The following is a 17,600-nucleotide window of genomic DNA, read 5'->3' as shown; positions in this document are numbered from 1 at the left end:
AGATTTCCTTCCTAGGAGCAACCTCACAGCCCCTCACCCTCTTTGCTAACAGCAACAACCATCCCCTACATCCATCTGCCATTCAGTTGAATCTCTTTACAAATTGGTTTCTCAGCAATTTTGTGTCAAACCTCTGTTTGCTTGAATGAATGAAACATTTTACTTGTAAAGAAGTGAGATACAAATTGAAATATCCCAGATAATGTGAAGAAGTGTGTGGCAGTCCCCCTGAGACTTGGTCCTTCTTTGTGCCTTCCCATGGCCCCTCTTTCCCCAAGAGCTGCCCACACCAGCTCCTCAGTGAGTTGATGTGCAATAAAAAACAGCTCTCTTATACACAGGGCTGCACAAGGATGTGATGCTCTGATTGTGGGAGGAAATTGGGTGAATTATTTCTTCTTTGGGAGGTGACTCTGCTAGATGATATTTGCTGCACAGCAGAGGTCAGCTCTGGCCACAGAACACAGCCAGGCTCCAGGGAATGTGAGAGGTGAAGAAGTTCCTTTCAGTTTTGCTGTTAATGACTGATCTGGAGGTTTCTGTGTAGTCTGTGGTTAGAGAGAGATCCAAGCAGGTGTTTTGGCACAGAAGAGATTGATTTGATACAGAAGCTGTGAACTCCAAAAAGGCTCAGATGAGCAGAGGCATGGCAGCACTAGGACATGCTTTCCCTGTGCATTTTGGGACTTCCAGAGCAGCTGATGGGATGCCAAAATCCCACTGACTGCTCAAAGCTATACCTAAGTTTAAAGTACAGAAGGGAAGTGGCTTTGGCCAGAGGGAAAATCCAGTTTTTTAAGAACAGAAGATGGAGTCAGAATGCTTATAACTGAGCAAAACAGGAACACAGACTGACTTGTGTGAGTGGATTTCAAATGCAAAGCAATTTGCTTCATGCAAACGCGATCTGGGCTTTCCTGTGGGTCAGGCTGGCACAGGTCCTCAGTGAAAGTGCAGTAGCAGCTCCTGCTGGTGAGCAGTCCCCAGCTCAGGAGGCAGCTCAGGCTGCTGAAACCTTCTGGTGATGCCAGCACTTTTGGAAGAGGGCTTTCTGCCTCCGTGTGGATGAGGAGCAGTGGGAAGCTGTTGTTGCTGCTGAGAGACTGCAGGCAATCTTAGCTCTGGGAGTGTTTTGAACCTTCAGGTATTGAGGTGGAGAGGGAAAGGAGAGAATCAGAAATGGAAGGAGATTAATTCTTGAAGCCTGTCTGCATTTTTTTACATAAATTCTGCTCTGCATCTAGACGTGTAAGGCACAGGCTACAAAAATCCCTGCTTCTGCTGTAGGCAGAGCAGAGGATAAATATATATGGATGAATAAACAAGGCAAGTAATCCAATCTCATTGCTAGTATTCAGTTCCTGCACTGTTGCTCTAGGCAACCAGCCTGAGTGGGGATATTGTCTATAACCTTAAAAACTGATTATAGGCTACTTCACTGCCTCATACGGTCTTAAAGAGGATTAGAAAAGAGTGTAAAGCTGGCTTAGGCACTATGTTAACAAAGCCTCAAAGGCATCTGCAGATTTCCTTGTTCATGAAGTGATTAACTTATTTAGTAACTGTGAAAAAATGTGCACATTTGGGGAGCCAGGCTGGTAATAATTAAGAGTTGTAACTGTGCTGCCATGAGCTGTGCTCGGGCTGACAGCTGTGTCTGTTTGACACCAGCACGTCCTTCCCGAGCTGTGGGGCTGCTTTGGCTTCAGGACAGGTTTCCCCCCTGGTTTTTCAGTGGAGGAGGAAGAGTGTGCACGGTGGAGAGAAGAAGAGCCCTGCTTGTGTGCCTCTCACAGCTCTGCAGGGCTGTCCTGTGTCCTGACAGGCTGTGTTTGGGTTCTGCCTGGAACTGCAGCCAGTGGCTGAAGCATTTGGTGGCCTGTGCCCGTGGGAGGAAGCACACACCAGCATTTTGCTTCCTCCTTCAGCTGCTTTGAAAGTAAAGAATAAAAATGACACTGAAAAAACGACACCCTTATCGTAAGCTGAAGCGCGCCGGTTGAGGCCAACACCAAAGCAGCCACAGCCAGCGTGTCAGGTGATTGTAAATGCAAGGTGAAGCCAATCCTGCTTTTGCTTCTTCACAGTTTGACAGCAGATACTTTTCTTTGATGATAATAAAGCCAGCAAGCCCAGCAGAGAGGGCTGTGGTGGGTCCCCCACCTCAGAGGATGCACAACTGGATCTCTCACCAGGCTTGGGTGTCACAAGTGTCGAGCACCCTGCTTCTGACAAATGAAGTTTTCTAAGACTGAAAACATGCAACAAATGTTTGGTACAGGGGGATAGCTTGGCTTGTATCCATCCTGAAAGGAAAACAAGTAAAAGTGGTCTGAAATAATGACATAATCAAGCCTTTGATTTCAGTGTGTTCTCCCTGTGTGAAAATCCTCAGACATCACAAAGACGAGCAAGATATCTGAAAGCACAGATAAGCACCATCACCAGTGTGTGATCTGCCATGGATCCTTCATTTTTGTCAGACCTAATCTGGATGTAAGAACTTGTCTATTATGCACAGCCCACATTTCACCTAATGCTTCTAATTTTAATTTTCCCCCCTGGGTCAATGTGTTGCTATTTAGTGAGATGATTTCATAAATTCCTACAGAACTTCCAGGAAAATCTGGATTAATAATGGGAAAAAAAAAAGGAGATAAGAGAATACCCTGTCTCTTTATAGCATAGTGTGGGTAAAACTCAAGCTCTTTACCATCCCAAGCTTACATGTGTGTTAAGTGTCAGGGAATGAGAATTACACCTTTAGAAGGGAAAGCAGACACTCTGAAGGAGTAGCATAAGAACAGTTTTGAATCAGGAATGATTTAAAGAGAGGGAATTTAATGCTACATATTGAATCATATGGGAAGGTTCAAGAGCTCTGTTAATAGTCCACAAGATTTCTGCTAGTGGATGGAGATGATGTTTTGATCTCAGAGGAGTGGAATGGCACTTTGTGTCTTCCATCTCTCCTCTTGTTTTTCTGTCATTGTTTCAACCCCAGATAATGGATGGGATTTTCAAAGTCACACAGCCTTGACCTGTTTGCTTTGTCACCAAACTCAGCTCAAAAGCTGAAAACTCTGCCTGCCTTTCTATTTCTGGCTCTCCCAGGAGAGGGGAATTCATGAGAGTGAGTGGAAAGAACTATTGGTTTAAGGAAAACAATTACCGACCTGTGTGTGCTTCCCCACTTAGTTTCTCCCAGGAAAATAGGTGCTTTCAAATGCTGCTCTTGTGTTAACAGCTCTTCTGAATCTGTCATTGTAGCTACCTGTGTTTCATTCAGCACCTTAGGAAGAGACCAAAATAGCATCTCATGGATGAAGAATGTCCATTTTAACCTCTACAAGTGTCGGTAGTTCTAAATGTATATGCAGCACTTGGCATCAGGGCTTGCTTACAGTTACTGACAGCATCCCTTGCTACACTTGAAAATACATTCTTAATCCATGTTGGCTGGAAAACAGCTTAAGTACTTCATAGTTGTTCCATCCTATTTGCTTTTTTTCCTTCCTCTCCTCTGTCTTGAACCACTGTGCATTTTGAACCACTGCAACAGTTTTCCCATAATGATGTCATTTTATCCACTTTCCATCCAAGCAGAAATACTGAATATGTTTAGTGGCTCCCAGGGTGTGGCATGAACTCATGTGGATTAGTTGATCTTCATCTTTAAAAACGTTGTGGTAGGCAAAGCGTCAGATTTTTCTATCTTATTTCACAGGAGCTGTATTTATGTGCAACAAAGACCAGCCTGCTCCTTTCACACATGTCTGGACAATGTCAGAAAGCAGTTTCTGTTTTGATTTGGTCTAAGAGGTGATGAGGCAAGAGAGATTTCATCTCTCATGATCTGCTTGTGTAAGTCATGTCTCTGGAGTTAATTTGGTCAGGATGCTGCTGGCAGTGTGTCCTGGCATGGGAGGACACATGGGAGCTGGTGGGAGGAATGCTCACATTGGGTAAGGTTCTCCACCTGTGGCCTGAGGAAGTGGCTTCACACAGAATCTCTGGATTTGCTGGTGTGCTGCTCAGCAGAGTGAGAAAGCTGCGAGTGGCCCTTATGTGTTTCATTATGAAAGTCCTGGAATAACACTTCAGGCCTGGTTCAAAGCCACATTTTTAATGAATGAGTCATCTTCTCTCTTCCTCTCTTTCTGCACTGTTAGCTCCTCAACATTTGATGGGAAGAGGCAGGGAAGTTACTTCTCTTGCAGCTGGAGGGCTGACCAGTGGATCCAGAGGAGCAGGCTGAGTATGTCACCAGCCACTTGAGCAGGGAGAGAGAGCCTGCTCCTTCCCTTTGAGGAAAACAGATGTGCTCCCTCCACCTGTGAGGAGAATACCACTGTGAAGCCCTCCATCCTGTGCTCCTCCTGAGGGTCATTTGTGCTGAGTTTTGAAGCTGTGCCACGGCTGAAACTCAACCAACCATCCATGCTCTTCTTCAGCTGTGGATGGAGCTGTGCAGGGAGCTGGACACCCTCCAAAACAAACCCATTCCCGTGGTCCAGCCAGGCTGCAGCAGCTGTGGAGAGGGGAAATGTTAAACACAGTGAGCTGGGGTTTGATTAAGCACTGCCAGCTCCTCTTTGGAGCTTTGGTGCTCCCCAGGTACAGCCATCGATCCGTGCGTGGCACAGCATGTGGGAAATGCTTCCTTTGCTGCTGTGCAAAATCTCTCTTATGGACTCAGAGTGAATTCCTTTTCTTTCCTTGGATGTTCCATTGGAAAGAGCTGCAATGGGAATATTTAGGTGGTGTGTTCTCCTCTAGCCATACTTTCACCTCGTGTGCATGCTCTATTCAGTATTACTGGAAATCTTTCTGTTAGCTCCCTTGTGAGCTGTGGCAGCTCCCCAAGGAAACAAGTTATTTATATATTAGCTGGGGTGTGCTTTGTGGCTGTGTTCAGTAACACTGAGAGCAAGGCTCTTCAGGCTGAGAGACTTGTCCATCCTCTGTGAGCAGGTAGAAAAATCTACTTTTGTGCCCCAGGTGTATGGGGAAGCAGGTCTGGATTTTTTTTCCATCTATAACAGGCTTTTCATGTGTCATTGGGCAAGTCATTCAATCTCCCTTTACAACATTCCTCCACTCTGCAATGTCTATTACAATCTTTATCTGTTTTTGTCAGCTAAGAACGTGTTCTTTAGGACAGGGGATTTCTTCCTATGTTTATGTGTAGTTGTGTCATAATTAGGGTCTCTGGGTATTGCCTTAATTCCCACTATAACATCACCAAATTATGCTTGAATAAATTACACATCATGGATATTAAATGCTCAGCTCAGTTTCAGTGCAAAATAAAGAGCTCAAATGATGGTAACTTAAACTGGCAATAAAATCGCCAGCATTACACCCGTAAATACTTAATTTGCAAATGTTTAGAGAATTAGGCACCTGCTATAAATCTTTATTGTGGGCTTTGCACCCTGTTGGCAATCGGTGAGCTATATCTCACTTCATTATGCATGAATGTATAATTTTCCAAAAGCATAAACGTGGCCTCCAAGGGCAGGCACGTTAATAGCGTTGGAATGAACCGATTTGTTTCCTCCCCAATATGTTTATCTCCCAGCTCTTGGTTGCCAGTGCCAGTGGAAAGGTTAATGGCTCACAGCTCCCTGGCAAATGATGCACTGGTTTAATCTCTGCCAGGGCTGGATTTTTCATTGTCTTTAGCCCTCAGCATGTTGGAAGTTAACAGCTGCACCCCGTGTGCTGGCTGGGATGGAAGAGGGGCTTCTTTAAATTATTGCACGTGGCCAGGATTAAATGGGTTCCTGTTTTCCTCTTGCTCGTTGTGGCCCTGATTCATCGGGTACACGATGCTCTGGGAGCACTTGGCCTGCCTCAGCAGAGCCTTTGTGCCATTTCACACACACAAAGAGCCACCAGAGCAGCTGGGTCTGGGCACCTGCCAAAAGTCAGGCAGCTTTGAGCTGATTTCATGTGCAGCGTTCCCAAGTGGAAATACCTGGGCGTGCATGAAAGGAATATACAGCCTGAAAGGTAATGCAGGCTAAGGAAATGTTGGATGTGCTTTCAGTGCTGCCAGAACCACTGGGCAGCACAAGTTTATGCTAAAGTTTGTGTGTTTCAGTATTAGCAAGGCTCAGTTCTGACAAATGGGGCCAAACCACACAAAGAAAATAAATTTTATTAATTTTGCTCAATTCAGATGAAAATTCAAATGAAATGTGTTTTTTTCTTCCTGTGAAGAGGTCTCAAACCTAAGCTCTACTGAAATTTGTTTTCAGCCTCTCCAAAAATGAAAATTTTTCTTTAGGTGCTAAAATACAACTGGGAGTGTGGCATTTTCAAGGCAACCTGAGTGAATTAGGGGCAGAGCCATGCTCAAGGATAATGCACCTCCACAGGCACTCAAATTTAAACACCACAGCCCAATTAGAAATGCCCCAATTATTACTATTATTTTCTACTTAGCTGCTGTCACTGGAGTCTCAGGACAGCTTTGTGCTGGATGCTATGAATACACAGAAGAAGAAGAAAATAAAACATGATCTGAAGGCGCTTAAAATCTTAAAATCATTGAGAGACAATGAATAGATGCAACTGGCTGGGAAGCCAGAGGTGTGGGAAGTAGCTGTGGAACATTTCATCAAGTCTGAAAAGAATCCACTGTTGTCTAAATCTGGACTCTGAGCTATTACATGGAGTAAAGTAACATTAAGTAGGCAGGAATGGCTGTCTTTGGGCAGAAGGGATATTTATTTCTAAGCTTCAGTAATAATTACCATGGTGAAGTCAATGAGTTTAAAAGGAAATAATTAGGCCACAATTAACAGGGGTGGGATGGAAAGCCAAGCCATGCAAGCTCCCTCTTCCCCTACCAACCTCTCCCTTTCTTTCCCTGTTGTCCACTTGCTGCATACCCTGGAATTCCAATGAAAATTTAAGTGTATCTAAATGTAGCCTTGCCCCTGGGAGAGGGAGTGGATCTGTCATCAGGGATCTGTCAGAGTCAATAACATTTCCCCCAGCAGCCCTGAGCCCTGCCTCAAGATCTAACATTTCTGTCTGAATTATCAGCTAATGCTCTGACAAATTGCCTGTGATTTTCTTTTTTTCTCCCTGAGTGGATGTGCCTGGTCTGCAGATTAGGTAAACAGGCCGGGCTGATGATTTCCAGCCAGACATTTCTGTCAGGCCGGGCAGCGGGCGAGTGCCTGGGCTGGACACGATGAGCTGGGCTCTGGGGCTGCTCCAGCCACAAACCTGTCCTGGGAGATACCCTCTCACCCTGCCAGCAAGAAATGATGGAGCTGGAAGGTCAGGACCTGAGCGAGACTTTGAGTATCGGGGCTGTGAGCGAGGCTTTGCTCCAGCTGTACAAAACGGGGTGAGCTGTAGCGTAAAGCGTTCTAAAACGAGCGGCATCGCTGGATTTATTTCTCTGGCAGAAGGAAACAGCTAATGGTGGCTTAGTCCTCAGACACTGAGGTCATCAAAACCGCCATGTGTGTGATTTTGCACTTGGAAAATGCAATCATCTTTGTGAGGAAAAGCTGTGGAAAATGCCCCAGAGAGGCACCCCGGGGTTTGTTTCTCTGGCTGCAAGATTCCAACACCTCTTGGATGGAGGAAGCCATCAGCATGGGCTGCGTGAGATCCCAGCGTGCCTGTGTGTGCCTGCTGTAGAAGTGATTTTCCTTGGAGCATGAGCTGGTTTTTAAGCACTGTTGATGCAGTGCCAGCCTGAAATACTGTTTGTGAAGTAAGATGGTGAATGAGGGAGAGGCAGGAGAAGTTCTTGTCTGAGCTGTCATCAGCAGGATTTACATTCTCTGTTGCAAGTCTCTTCTCTGTCAGTCAGGCGGATACCCATTCCCTCCCCAGCCTTTTCCCCATTCCTCTGTTCATATGAACACTCCAAACACCAACACCCTTTTCTGCTGTCTGGAGCAGCCACCCAGCCCCTCTGCAAAGAACTTTCCAGTGCATTTCAAATTCCAGCTGCAAACGTGCTTTGCCCAGCCCTTCCCCTTGCTGGTTATTAAGTAACACAATGTTATTTTTGGCTCTGCTATGAAATATTTGGGAATTGATCAACACTGCAATCTTCCTTTAGGCTGAGAGTGCTGCTCCTCCAAGCCATGAGAAGGATTTGGGTGCTGGATTCCCTTAGATTCCCTTTGTAATTTCAGTCTTTTACAGGACAGTGGAGAAGCAGAAGCGCTTTGGGATATGTGACATTTTCTACTTTAGGAGTGCACCTAAAGGAAAATAAAACCTCTGTGAGGACAAGAGTTGTGGGACTAGAGACACACACACTATAAAGTCACCGAGGTGCTCAACAGATGAGCAGTGGCACCAACTAGAAATATTCCTCTATAGTTCTAGGAAGCCAAATAACTAAAAGGTAGAGATAGTTGTAATCTTTCTCAGATGTCCACATAAACATGCATAGCAGCCAGGAAAAGAAATGCAGTTCTGGGTTCTTTCTGAGGAATCTCAGGCTGGGCATGCTGCTCTTTTATTACAGGCACTGCAAAGATTTAAAGAGGGAGGGGTTGAAGAGGAAGGAGAGACAAGGCCTTTGCAATCTAGAATATCCCACTTAAAATAAGTGTTAGTCATAAGTCATTAAAACAAAGATACCTATCAGCAATGTTTGATAATCGATGGGTAATACATAGCAATGAAATTATTAAAATGGAAAATAATTGCAGGGTTACCATTCCTTTGTAAAAACCACTTTTTTTACCTGGAATGCCGAGTGTTCTATATGTAACATTTGAAGTGCCCAGAATGAAAACCCTGTCCTTTTCACATAGCAGTGTGTGCTGAGGCACAGAGATAAAATCTTTAATGTCATGGAAGATAGATTGCATTTTAGATAGGCTGGAGATTTGGTAGTTAATAGACACAGCAAAGGCCACCTGAACAGATGAAGGGGAATGAATGGGTTGCTCATTTTGAGAGGCTCTGAGTGTGTGTCCAAGGTTTTTCTAAATATAGAAATAGTGTGTGGCTTGGGCCAGAGCCTTCTATCCCATAGGGAAGCTGCATCCTTCATGAACCCCACTTGCTGGGAACCTCATCCAGAGGCAGACCCTCGGTGGGTGGGTCACTGTGGTGGGAGAACGCTCTGAGCTGACATGGGGTTTTTTCCCTCTGAAGAAAATACTGCCTTTTTCTTGGCTAGAGTGTCCAGTTATCCCTGATCTAGGGGCAGGCAGAGGTGCTTGGATGAAGATGGGAACAGCAGGTGTTGGGAAGCAGGGCTGTTACTGTCCCCAAATCCAAACATGGACCAAGAGGGGTAACACAGGACCTTTTGGGCAGATAAGCCTGAAGAAAAGGGAATTGTGAGCACATAAAATAAATATTTTCTTGATTCTGCTACCTACTTTCACAATAAGTTAGTGCAGGCAGGATGGCAATAAAGAATTTGCCAAGTGTTATTTCTCTTGCCATTAAAGTTTCATGAAAAAGTTCCACAGACAGGTCTTGCTCCTATTTATAGGTATCTTTCTTGCCTTCAACATTATTATTAAACTCTTTTGTTATAGAAAGCTAGTCTGAAAATGAGCTGGCCTGGTAAATAAAACACTTGCTTTTGCCAGCATACTCATCTCAGCAGAGCAATATACCCAGGAATATTTTCCTCATATGTTTTTGTCAACATGTTATTGCATATGCCTATTTAAGCAGTTTTAATACATTCCCAGAGCACTTGCTTTTCCTGTCAATTTGAGGTGAAGTCGTGAGCAGGCAGCACTGCAGAATTCCTGACCCCAAAATCCAGGAGGAACATGCAAGGGAGAGAAGGGGGATTTATTCCCCATAAATTCATAGGTATCCTAAGTGTCTCTCTGAGAGTCAACCTACAGTCTTCACTAGAATGAAACGTGCTACCCAAAAAATGGCTTTAAATACTTGCTAATTATTTTGTTAAACAGGTTTTTCTGCTCTGTATTATTAGCAAGGCAAATGAAAGCAGTGGTCTGTGATGCCCAGAAAACATCTGCTCAACAAAAATGAAACACTAAACCCCAAAAGCTCCCCTCTGTGGCTTGTTTTCATCCAGTTGTGCCTCTTTCAGGATGCCTCTGCTCCCCCAAGGTGTATCCAGGACAGTTGTGGAAAATACCTTACATCTGTCTATAACAAGAATGAAAAAATCCCCATGCAGAAAATCCCAGTAAATCTGAGTACTTAGAACCCTAATTTCTGTACTCTTCTGAAGGTTTTTCCACAAATATGCATGAAAATGTCTCTTTAGTCAAGTCTATAGCCCTTAAAAGACAGATATCTATCAGCTCATCCAGCTTTTTTGCCAGGAAAGCATTCTGGATTCTTTTGATGTAGGGAATCAATAAGAGGTTTTGATATTTTTCTGTGTTTATATTATGCATTTAGTAGCTCCCTCCAAGATGTTTGAAAACAAAAATCTTTCCCTATTTGCTTATTAAGCTCTTTCCTTATCTGGCAAAGGGTGGATGGTCTGGCCCTGATTCTCTCCCAGCAGCTTCAGGAAGCCTGATGGAGTGTGTTGACTCTGGAGTTTCTGGAACCAGGTAAGATATCTTATCTTCCAGAGGAGGATATCAACAGCCTGACTGCAGGGATTGCTCCACCTGGGGGTAGGGTGGGAGCAGCTTTTCTCTGCAGGTTTAGTGTTTTAATTCGTGTTACTTCTATTCCATTCCTTACACCAGTGTGTTTCAGAGATGGGACATGAATTTACACTGACCCCTTCTGCACTGTCCACTTTGCAGGGCCTTGCAGTGGCTACTGGCTGATGGTTTCTTGGGTTGGAGCTGGGAAATGGAGATGCTGCTTTGCAAAACTTTAGTGAATTAATGATCTGTGTAGAAACAGCATTTTCTTAACAGAAGAAAGTGTGTGAGGATGTGAGGAGCTCAAACGTGGTGCCAGAGAGATCCAAAGGAAGTAACTCCATGGCTCACCTGGAAGTTTTTCTGGATTTACAACTTTTCACAGCCCCTTCTGCTTGATGGGATGAAGCAAGAACCAAAGAGCAACTCGCTCTGTTCTGCAGTAGCTCAATTACTGCAGCAAGTGCACTTCCAGATGTGGGTAGAGCAAACTTACAACCATTAGAGTCATAAAAAGAGCCTATGACAGCATCTAATCTAAATCAGATCATGAAAGATCAATCAGTGATTGTCCCTGTCATCAGTGATAACATTGTCTCACTCGCAGTTGCTTTGATGCCAGGGTTAATCTTGACATAAGAACCACAGATCTGAATTCAAATTGGGGAATCGAGAGGTTATTTCTAGCTTGATTTCCCCCCTCAATCTGAGCCATGGATATGTTTATTAGAAACTTGTTCCTAGCCTCCTTGATGGTAACTCAGAACTCCCAATAACCCACACCGGTGTGTTCTGTGCCCCTTGCTGGGAATTAGCCAGGTTCAGCAGCCAAGCTGAGAAGGTTCAAACAACAACAACAAAACAAAACACATCAGAGATACTTGGGCTACCTTTCCCTGTGTTAAAGGAGCCCCTTTGCAGGCTTTTTGCTGTTCTCTTGTCCTGAGTGCAGGCTGCAGGACCAGCACCCCTGGGCACCCTCCACACCCTCACACCCAGCTGGGCTCTCCAGGGGTACCAGGTCTCCTGGCTCAGCTGGTCACCACCATCCTCAGGGAGCCCTCAAAGAGAAAAAGGGAATATAGAACCACAAGCACAAAAAAGTTACAGCATGCCTGTGCTGTTGTTTATACATTTAGATACTGTGATTAAATTACATACATAATGCATAGTGTTTGTAATACATTATTAATAATAATAATGCTGTCTTGTGTTATTCGGCTAGAAGAGACATGCTCTGAGTGATGGTTCATTGGTCTATTCACACACAATTTTCATACATCTCTAAAGATTACCATTTTAACAGCTTTCTGTATGGATACTGCCAGGCAGTTACATTTAACAGTGCATAAATCTAATTCCCTCCGCACTCAATTTTCTCAGGCAGCAGAATCAATTTGAATCTGTCAGGATTTTATTCTAAAGTCTATTAATGCCTCCCGCCTTTTTCTGTATTTCCTCTTCTCCCTCTCTCTCTCTCTCTCTTAACAATCTGAGTCTTTCATGAATTCATTCAGCTGCAGAAAAAGATGCCCCACTGATACAAACACTCTTTTATCTCTTTACAACAGAAACCTAATTAGGTGTGAAGGAGACACAAGAAAGGTCACAATTAGCCCTCCAGCAATAAAGGTTAGCAGTTGTAAAATCCTATAATAATGCTGTTGAACTTTGTTATTATCAATAATGACGGCCTTTGCCAAGGTCAGGTTCATTATTCTTAGCAGCTATCACCGAGCTGCTGAACATCACTTAACATCCCATCCCAGCAGCCCCATCCCTTCCCCTGCTCCCTCCTGCCCTGGCTCCTGCCACAGGACCTCTCACACCTCATGTGGCAGCTCGACCCTTCGGGCACATTTCAAGACACGCTTTAATATTTTTTGTATTGAGCTGTGCCCAAGGATCCCTCGCTGAGCCTTTTAATTATTAGTTAAAATATCGCCTATGGGTTTGGGCTTTCTTTTTTTTTTTCCCTCTGTGCATGGGCGGAATGATTCTGCCTAATTAAGAACTTAAATGGAGATGGTAACAAGAAAGCAATAGGAAATGTGTCCTGGAAACAGCATTTTGGAATAGAGGAGAGACAATTACATGCTTTGCCATTAAAAGCCAATGGATCTCTGACATCTTCAGCCAGTTGATTTTTCAGTTGCTTTTATGCCTGCTGAAGAGGCTTCCCAGGAACCTGACTCCACCAGAAATGTTCCTTTTAAGTAGGGCTCTTGGGGGAGCAGGATGAGCATGCCTTCACTCTTTAACCTACTTGGTGTTGAGCTTCTAAGGGTCAGGAATCATATTTAACCTTTATTTTCCAGTTCACCTGGAATTTGAACAAATAATCAGTATGTTGGGAAGCTCCTGTCCTAGGCTACTCCTAGACTCAGTGGAGTGACAAAGGGAGGCACAGAGAGCAGCAATTGAGATCTCAGATGGGCTGAGCAGTCCTTGGAAGCTGCTTCTCTTTCCCTGCCCTTGTGGGAGTTTTGAATAATTACACTTTTAACTTAGACACCCTGGGAAAATACTAATGCTTAACTGTAAGTGTTAAGCTTAAATTGCAAAGTAAAACCTAAAAATTAGTATTAAGGGTAAAGGGCCAGAAATAAAAAAATATTTGATCTACATATTAAAAAATAAGTTATAAATGAACATGGATGTTTGGTTCTCTAACTTCTAGCATCTCTCAAGGCAGAGTCTTGTCTTCTCAAGTCAGAGTTTCGTATCATGCTACCTCATGTTAGGTCTCCAGATAATACTAGATTTGGACTTTTACTGGCATTAAACCATATCTCATCTGGTATTTAAAAAAAAAAAACATAATCAAATAATCAAAATAATCAAAAATAATCAAAACACTTTATCCAGCCAGCAGTGAAAATATCAATAAAGAAGGATATTCTTGAGATAATTTATCCTTTCTGGAGAGGACCAGGTGCTGGCACAGACAATTGTAAAGTTTCAAAAGATTGTGTGAGCAGCAAGCTCAAGTAAGAAAGCTGTTCACAAACTCCAGCATTTGTGCAGTGCTTGACAGGGAAAAACACGTGCTGAGACCAGTCCTTAATTCCTGGTTTAAGGCTGGAGTTCACTCCCGCAGCACTCAGAGTGCAGACACGGATCACAGGGCTCCTTATGGATGCTCCCCCAGTGCCTGGGCACTCAGGAGCCCATCCCAGCTGCCCTCAGATCTCTGCTGTCCACCTCCAGGGGAGGCTCTGCCTGGGTAAACACCACACAACAGAAAAAGAAAAATGTAGGAAATCGTAGGATCACACAGGCTAAAGCTGCTGAGTAACTAAAACAAATGCCAGCATCTGTTCTATTACTGAATTTCACACAGGAATTAACATCTGCCAGGGAAACAGAAATTATACTGCTTGGATATAAGGTTTGCTAACATGGTTCCTGATACTTTCAACTTCCAGTTCTGGGAAAAGCAGAATGTTGCACCACAAGCTTATTAATTCTAATCTCAGGACAAGAATCCTGCTGCCTCCTCAGACATCCCTGTCAGCTGTACCTTACACACTGCTGCACCCTCCTGCCCTCCTCTCCCTGACAGAGCATACAAAATGCAAAAACTTCCAGAAAGGACATGTTGCAGCAGAAAAATATGACTTTTATTGGTTAAGTGGTTCAGCTCTAGGAGGAAGATTAAGCTCTTTAGCTTCCCTGTTGTCCTCATGGCACTCACTGGGCATTTATCTTACTAATGTTTCTGTATTGATATTACTACCCAGTTGGTAGGAACTTCCCTTTGTGTAAGGTAGCAGATTTTATTATTTATAAAGCCAAGGATGCGTCCTTGTACTTCAGCAAGAAGTTTATTGGCTGATTGACTTTAAATTTCAATTTTATCAAAATATTGATTGTAAAAATTCTTGTGCTTCCATGGTATCCTATAGCTAATCTAATATACATATATCTAATCTCAACTTTATCCAGCCAGTGCAATATGTTGCTTGCCAGACTAGAAAATGATGTATGAGCCATCTGGGCAATGGGCCCAACCCTGGGCAAGATTAGTGCTTCAATTAGCTGCTGATAGCATTCCATTAGAATATTGGTTTCAAAGAGCACTAAACAAGAATGTTGTGCTTTGATTTTCAGATTTAATTACTTCCATCAGGGCTATAAATGAACTCATTAGTCTTAGTGGCTCTAAAACCTAGAGACAATAGAATGTTATTGCTATTGTTCTTTGGGGCTGTGCAAACACTGCTTTCCAGAGGCTGTTAGGAAAAGACCATCGACCTTCCTTCCCTTCCTAGCAGGGCTGACCCTGTGGAGCTGCTCTGGAATCAGCTCTGGTCATCTGGGGGGGGATCAGGGGCATCCAGGACCTGCTCCCAAGTGGCAGCTTTGTCTGGGGGGCTCATTACACACTGAAAAAGGTGCTGTGGAGTAAACTCGCACCTTGGCACTGCTTGGCTGCTTTTCTTTTCAAAGTTATTTTTGTGTTCTTGGTTTCTCTATTTTATTGTAAGGTTGGCCAGAACTTCTAACCTTTCTTGAGGCTCTATTCTTTTTTTAAATCCACTGCATCAGGATTTCATGATGCCTCTCTCCCTAATTTTGCAGAATTTTTTTCCTTTTTGTTTAATTTTATGGTCTTTGCCTTTTCCTCTTGACCTAAGCGGGCAGTGCACTGTTGTTCCACACAGGTTTTTCTTTGAACATGATTCTGGCCTGTTCCTCCTGAAACAGAAGGGAAAAAATGAATGGAGAAGGGGAATGCATGTGCTGACAGTCACTCCCAGTGGCTGGAAGCCCTGAGCTGAGCAGTTTGTTCCTGGTAAAGAAACTGTCCCAAGAAACTCAGGATGTCTCTGCAGTCAGCATTGCTTTGGGCATGACCAGAAGGTCCCAAAAAGGGCAAAATGAGCCATCAGCTCTGATGGGGAAGGGGCAGTGCAGGATTACTGAATCAGAACCTTGGTATTTATTGATATTATGCCATTAGTGCCATTGGTTCAGCAGCACATGATGTTGTTTATTAAAACCTTTAAACTTTGCAGAGCTTTCTTTAATCTGAGGTGAATTTCACTTCGTCAAAATTTGTTTTTTCTGGTTTCATTCTGCAGAGGAAGGATGCCATGTGTAAATAAAGGATGTGATGCTCTGCACCACTGACTTTTATTAAATTAAAGCTGTAATCAGTACAGTATGTCTTAACCATAATATTAATGTGGCTAAACCAGTAAATGCTCTTGTGTTTAAAGCCCAGCACCTGCTTTCTATTAGCATCTGGATAGTTATTTGATTTTTCATTTTTCATTTCAATAGAAAATTCTTTGATGAAATCTATAACTCAGCTGTAATTTTTAGTTCCCAACCCTGCATAAATCCCACAATATGATTGGAAAAGCTTACTCTCACATCTTAAATAAGTTTCTCCTAAAGTTTGCCAGACTGTTGTGATAATGTTGGGAGCTCAGGAAAGTGAGTAAAAATGCTGAATCCTTTGACATCACTCAAGCCCTTAGCTTCCAGCAAGCACATCCTTTGCAGTTCAGAGCAGTGGACATCCATCATTTCAAGTCTTCTACTGGTCACACACCTTTTCCCCTCTTTTGCTCTGCCCTGCAGCTTGCTGGGGATCTGCAGCAGGAATGTCAGTGCCCACAGGGCTTGGAGGCAACATGAAGAGGGGGACAGCAGCTGGGGCAAGGCGAGCTGTGCTGAGCTGTGGGGCACAGAGGTGAGGGATGGGGAGGGGTAGATGCCAGGCTGGGCAGTGCAGCAGCCTCATCTCAGGTCTCTGCTCCTCCCTCAGGTCTCTGCTCCTCCCTCAGGTTTGCCTGGCTGGGGACAGAGGGAGAGAAAACATCCCTGCCTAGTCTGGTCAAGGGCAAAGCCCGTGGTGCAGTCAGAATTTGGATGTGTACTTTGGTGATTTTTTTTTTCCCTGAGTGCTTTCAATGCCATTCTCAGTAGTTCTGGAGCCATTCTCAAGTGTTTAAAAATAGAACAAAGTCTCTTTCTGTCTCCCTTCTTTAATTTCCCATCTTCAGGCGAACAGTCTGCTGGATGTGTTTGCTTTTCTGGTTCTGCTGTGCTGGAGAGATGGGAAAAATGAGGGTGAGGAGTCTTCCTCCATGGTCACTGTTTTGTCTAGCTGCATTTCTGTTCTCTAGTAAACTCAACTCCTGTAAAAGCTAAACTACTTCTATTTTAAAGACTATTTGGGCTAGAGAAAATCAGGCAGAATATACACAGTTGTCAGAGTTTCTGCCAGCAGATGAAAGCAAGATCACTGTTGGCTTCTGGCAAGTATTTCTGACTCAATCCCATGCTGCTTTCCTGTGTACCCTGCCCCAGCAGTGCTCCTGCAGTCCAACCTCACACATTTCTCATCTCCCACCGTGGCCGTGCCCTGGGGTGAGTGGTGCAAGAGAAGAGAACAGAGAATGGCCACGCTGGGATGGCAGGAGGGACTTTCCTCGTGGCCTGATGGGTTCTTACAGCTGGCTGGTGCTGACAGCAAATTCCAGATCTGGCACATAGCGAGCAGAAGGGAGAAGTTGTGTCAGCAGTGTTTAAAGTGTGATCCTGCCAAGAAAGGGAGAGGACCATGGCCACAGTGCAAATACCCAGGTCCTGTGGTGGCAGTAGGACAGGCCCCACCACTCTGCTCAGCCTGGCTGCTAATGCTGGCCTTGCAGGAGGACACAAGCTTAACTGAGTGAATGAATTAGCAGAGCTCCTGTGTAGCTCATCCAACACCTCAGATTTACTGTTACCAACCCAAGGATTGGGCAGCATTATCCTAAAAACCCTGTAATAAATTAGAACAGACCCAAATTCTGATGGGCTGTCACGTTTGAGATCCAGACTGTCCAAACAGTGCCTGCTCTCAGTTTGTCACCGATGGTGTGAGACTGAGGAATAAACAGCAGATGTTGGGAACATTGAGATTTCTCCCCAGCAGGCTCCAGCCAGCAGCTGCTGCTCCCGGTCACGTCCAGCCCCCAGGCCGGGCTGTGCCCCAGCTCTGAGACCTCT

General features: G+C 44.2%; 2 protein-coding genes across 2 annotated transcripts in view; both read left to right on the top strand.

Annotated features, from left to right (window-relative positions):
- The window catches only part of GALNT9 (polypeptide N-acetylgalactosaminyltransferase 9), a 410,584-nt gene that overhangs the window by 137,850 nt on the left and 255,134 nt on the right, over positions 1-17,600 (top strand). The window lies entirely within an intron of this gene.
- Positions 1-17,600, top strand: part of LOC147649896 (uncharacterized) — a 159,322-nt gene that overhangs the window by 86,655 nt on the left and 55,067 nt on the right. The window contains exons 4-5 of the mRNA XM_086855459.1: positions 10,468-10,550; positions 12,164-12,224. Of these exons, the coding sequence (XP_086711585.1) occupies positions 10,468-10,550; positions 12,164-12,224 (144 nt within the window). The remainder of the gene's footprint in view (positions 1-10,467; positions 10,551-12,163; positions 12,225-17,600) is intronic.

This window comes from Cyanistes caeruleus, chromosome 18, assembly GCF_971803275.1.
Source record: "Cyanistes caeruleus chromosome 18, bCyaCae1.hap1.1, whole genome shotgun sequence".
NCBI lineage: Eukaryota > Metazoa > Chordata > Aves > Passeriformes > Paridae > Cyanistes > Cyanistes caeruleus.
The sequence above is the reverse complement of the archived record's forward strand: the minus strand, read 5'-3'. Positions and strand labels throughout refer to the sequence as shown.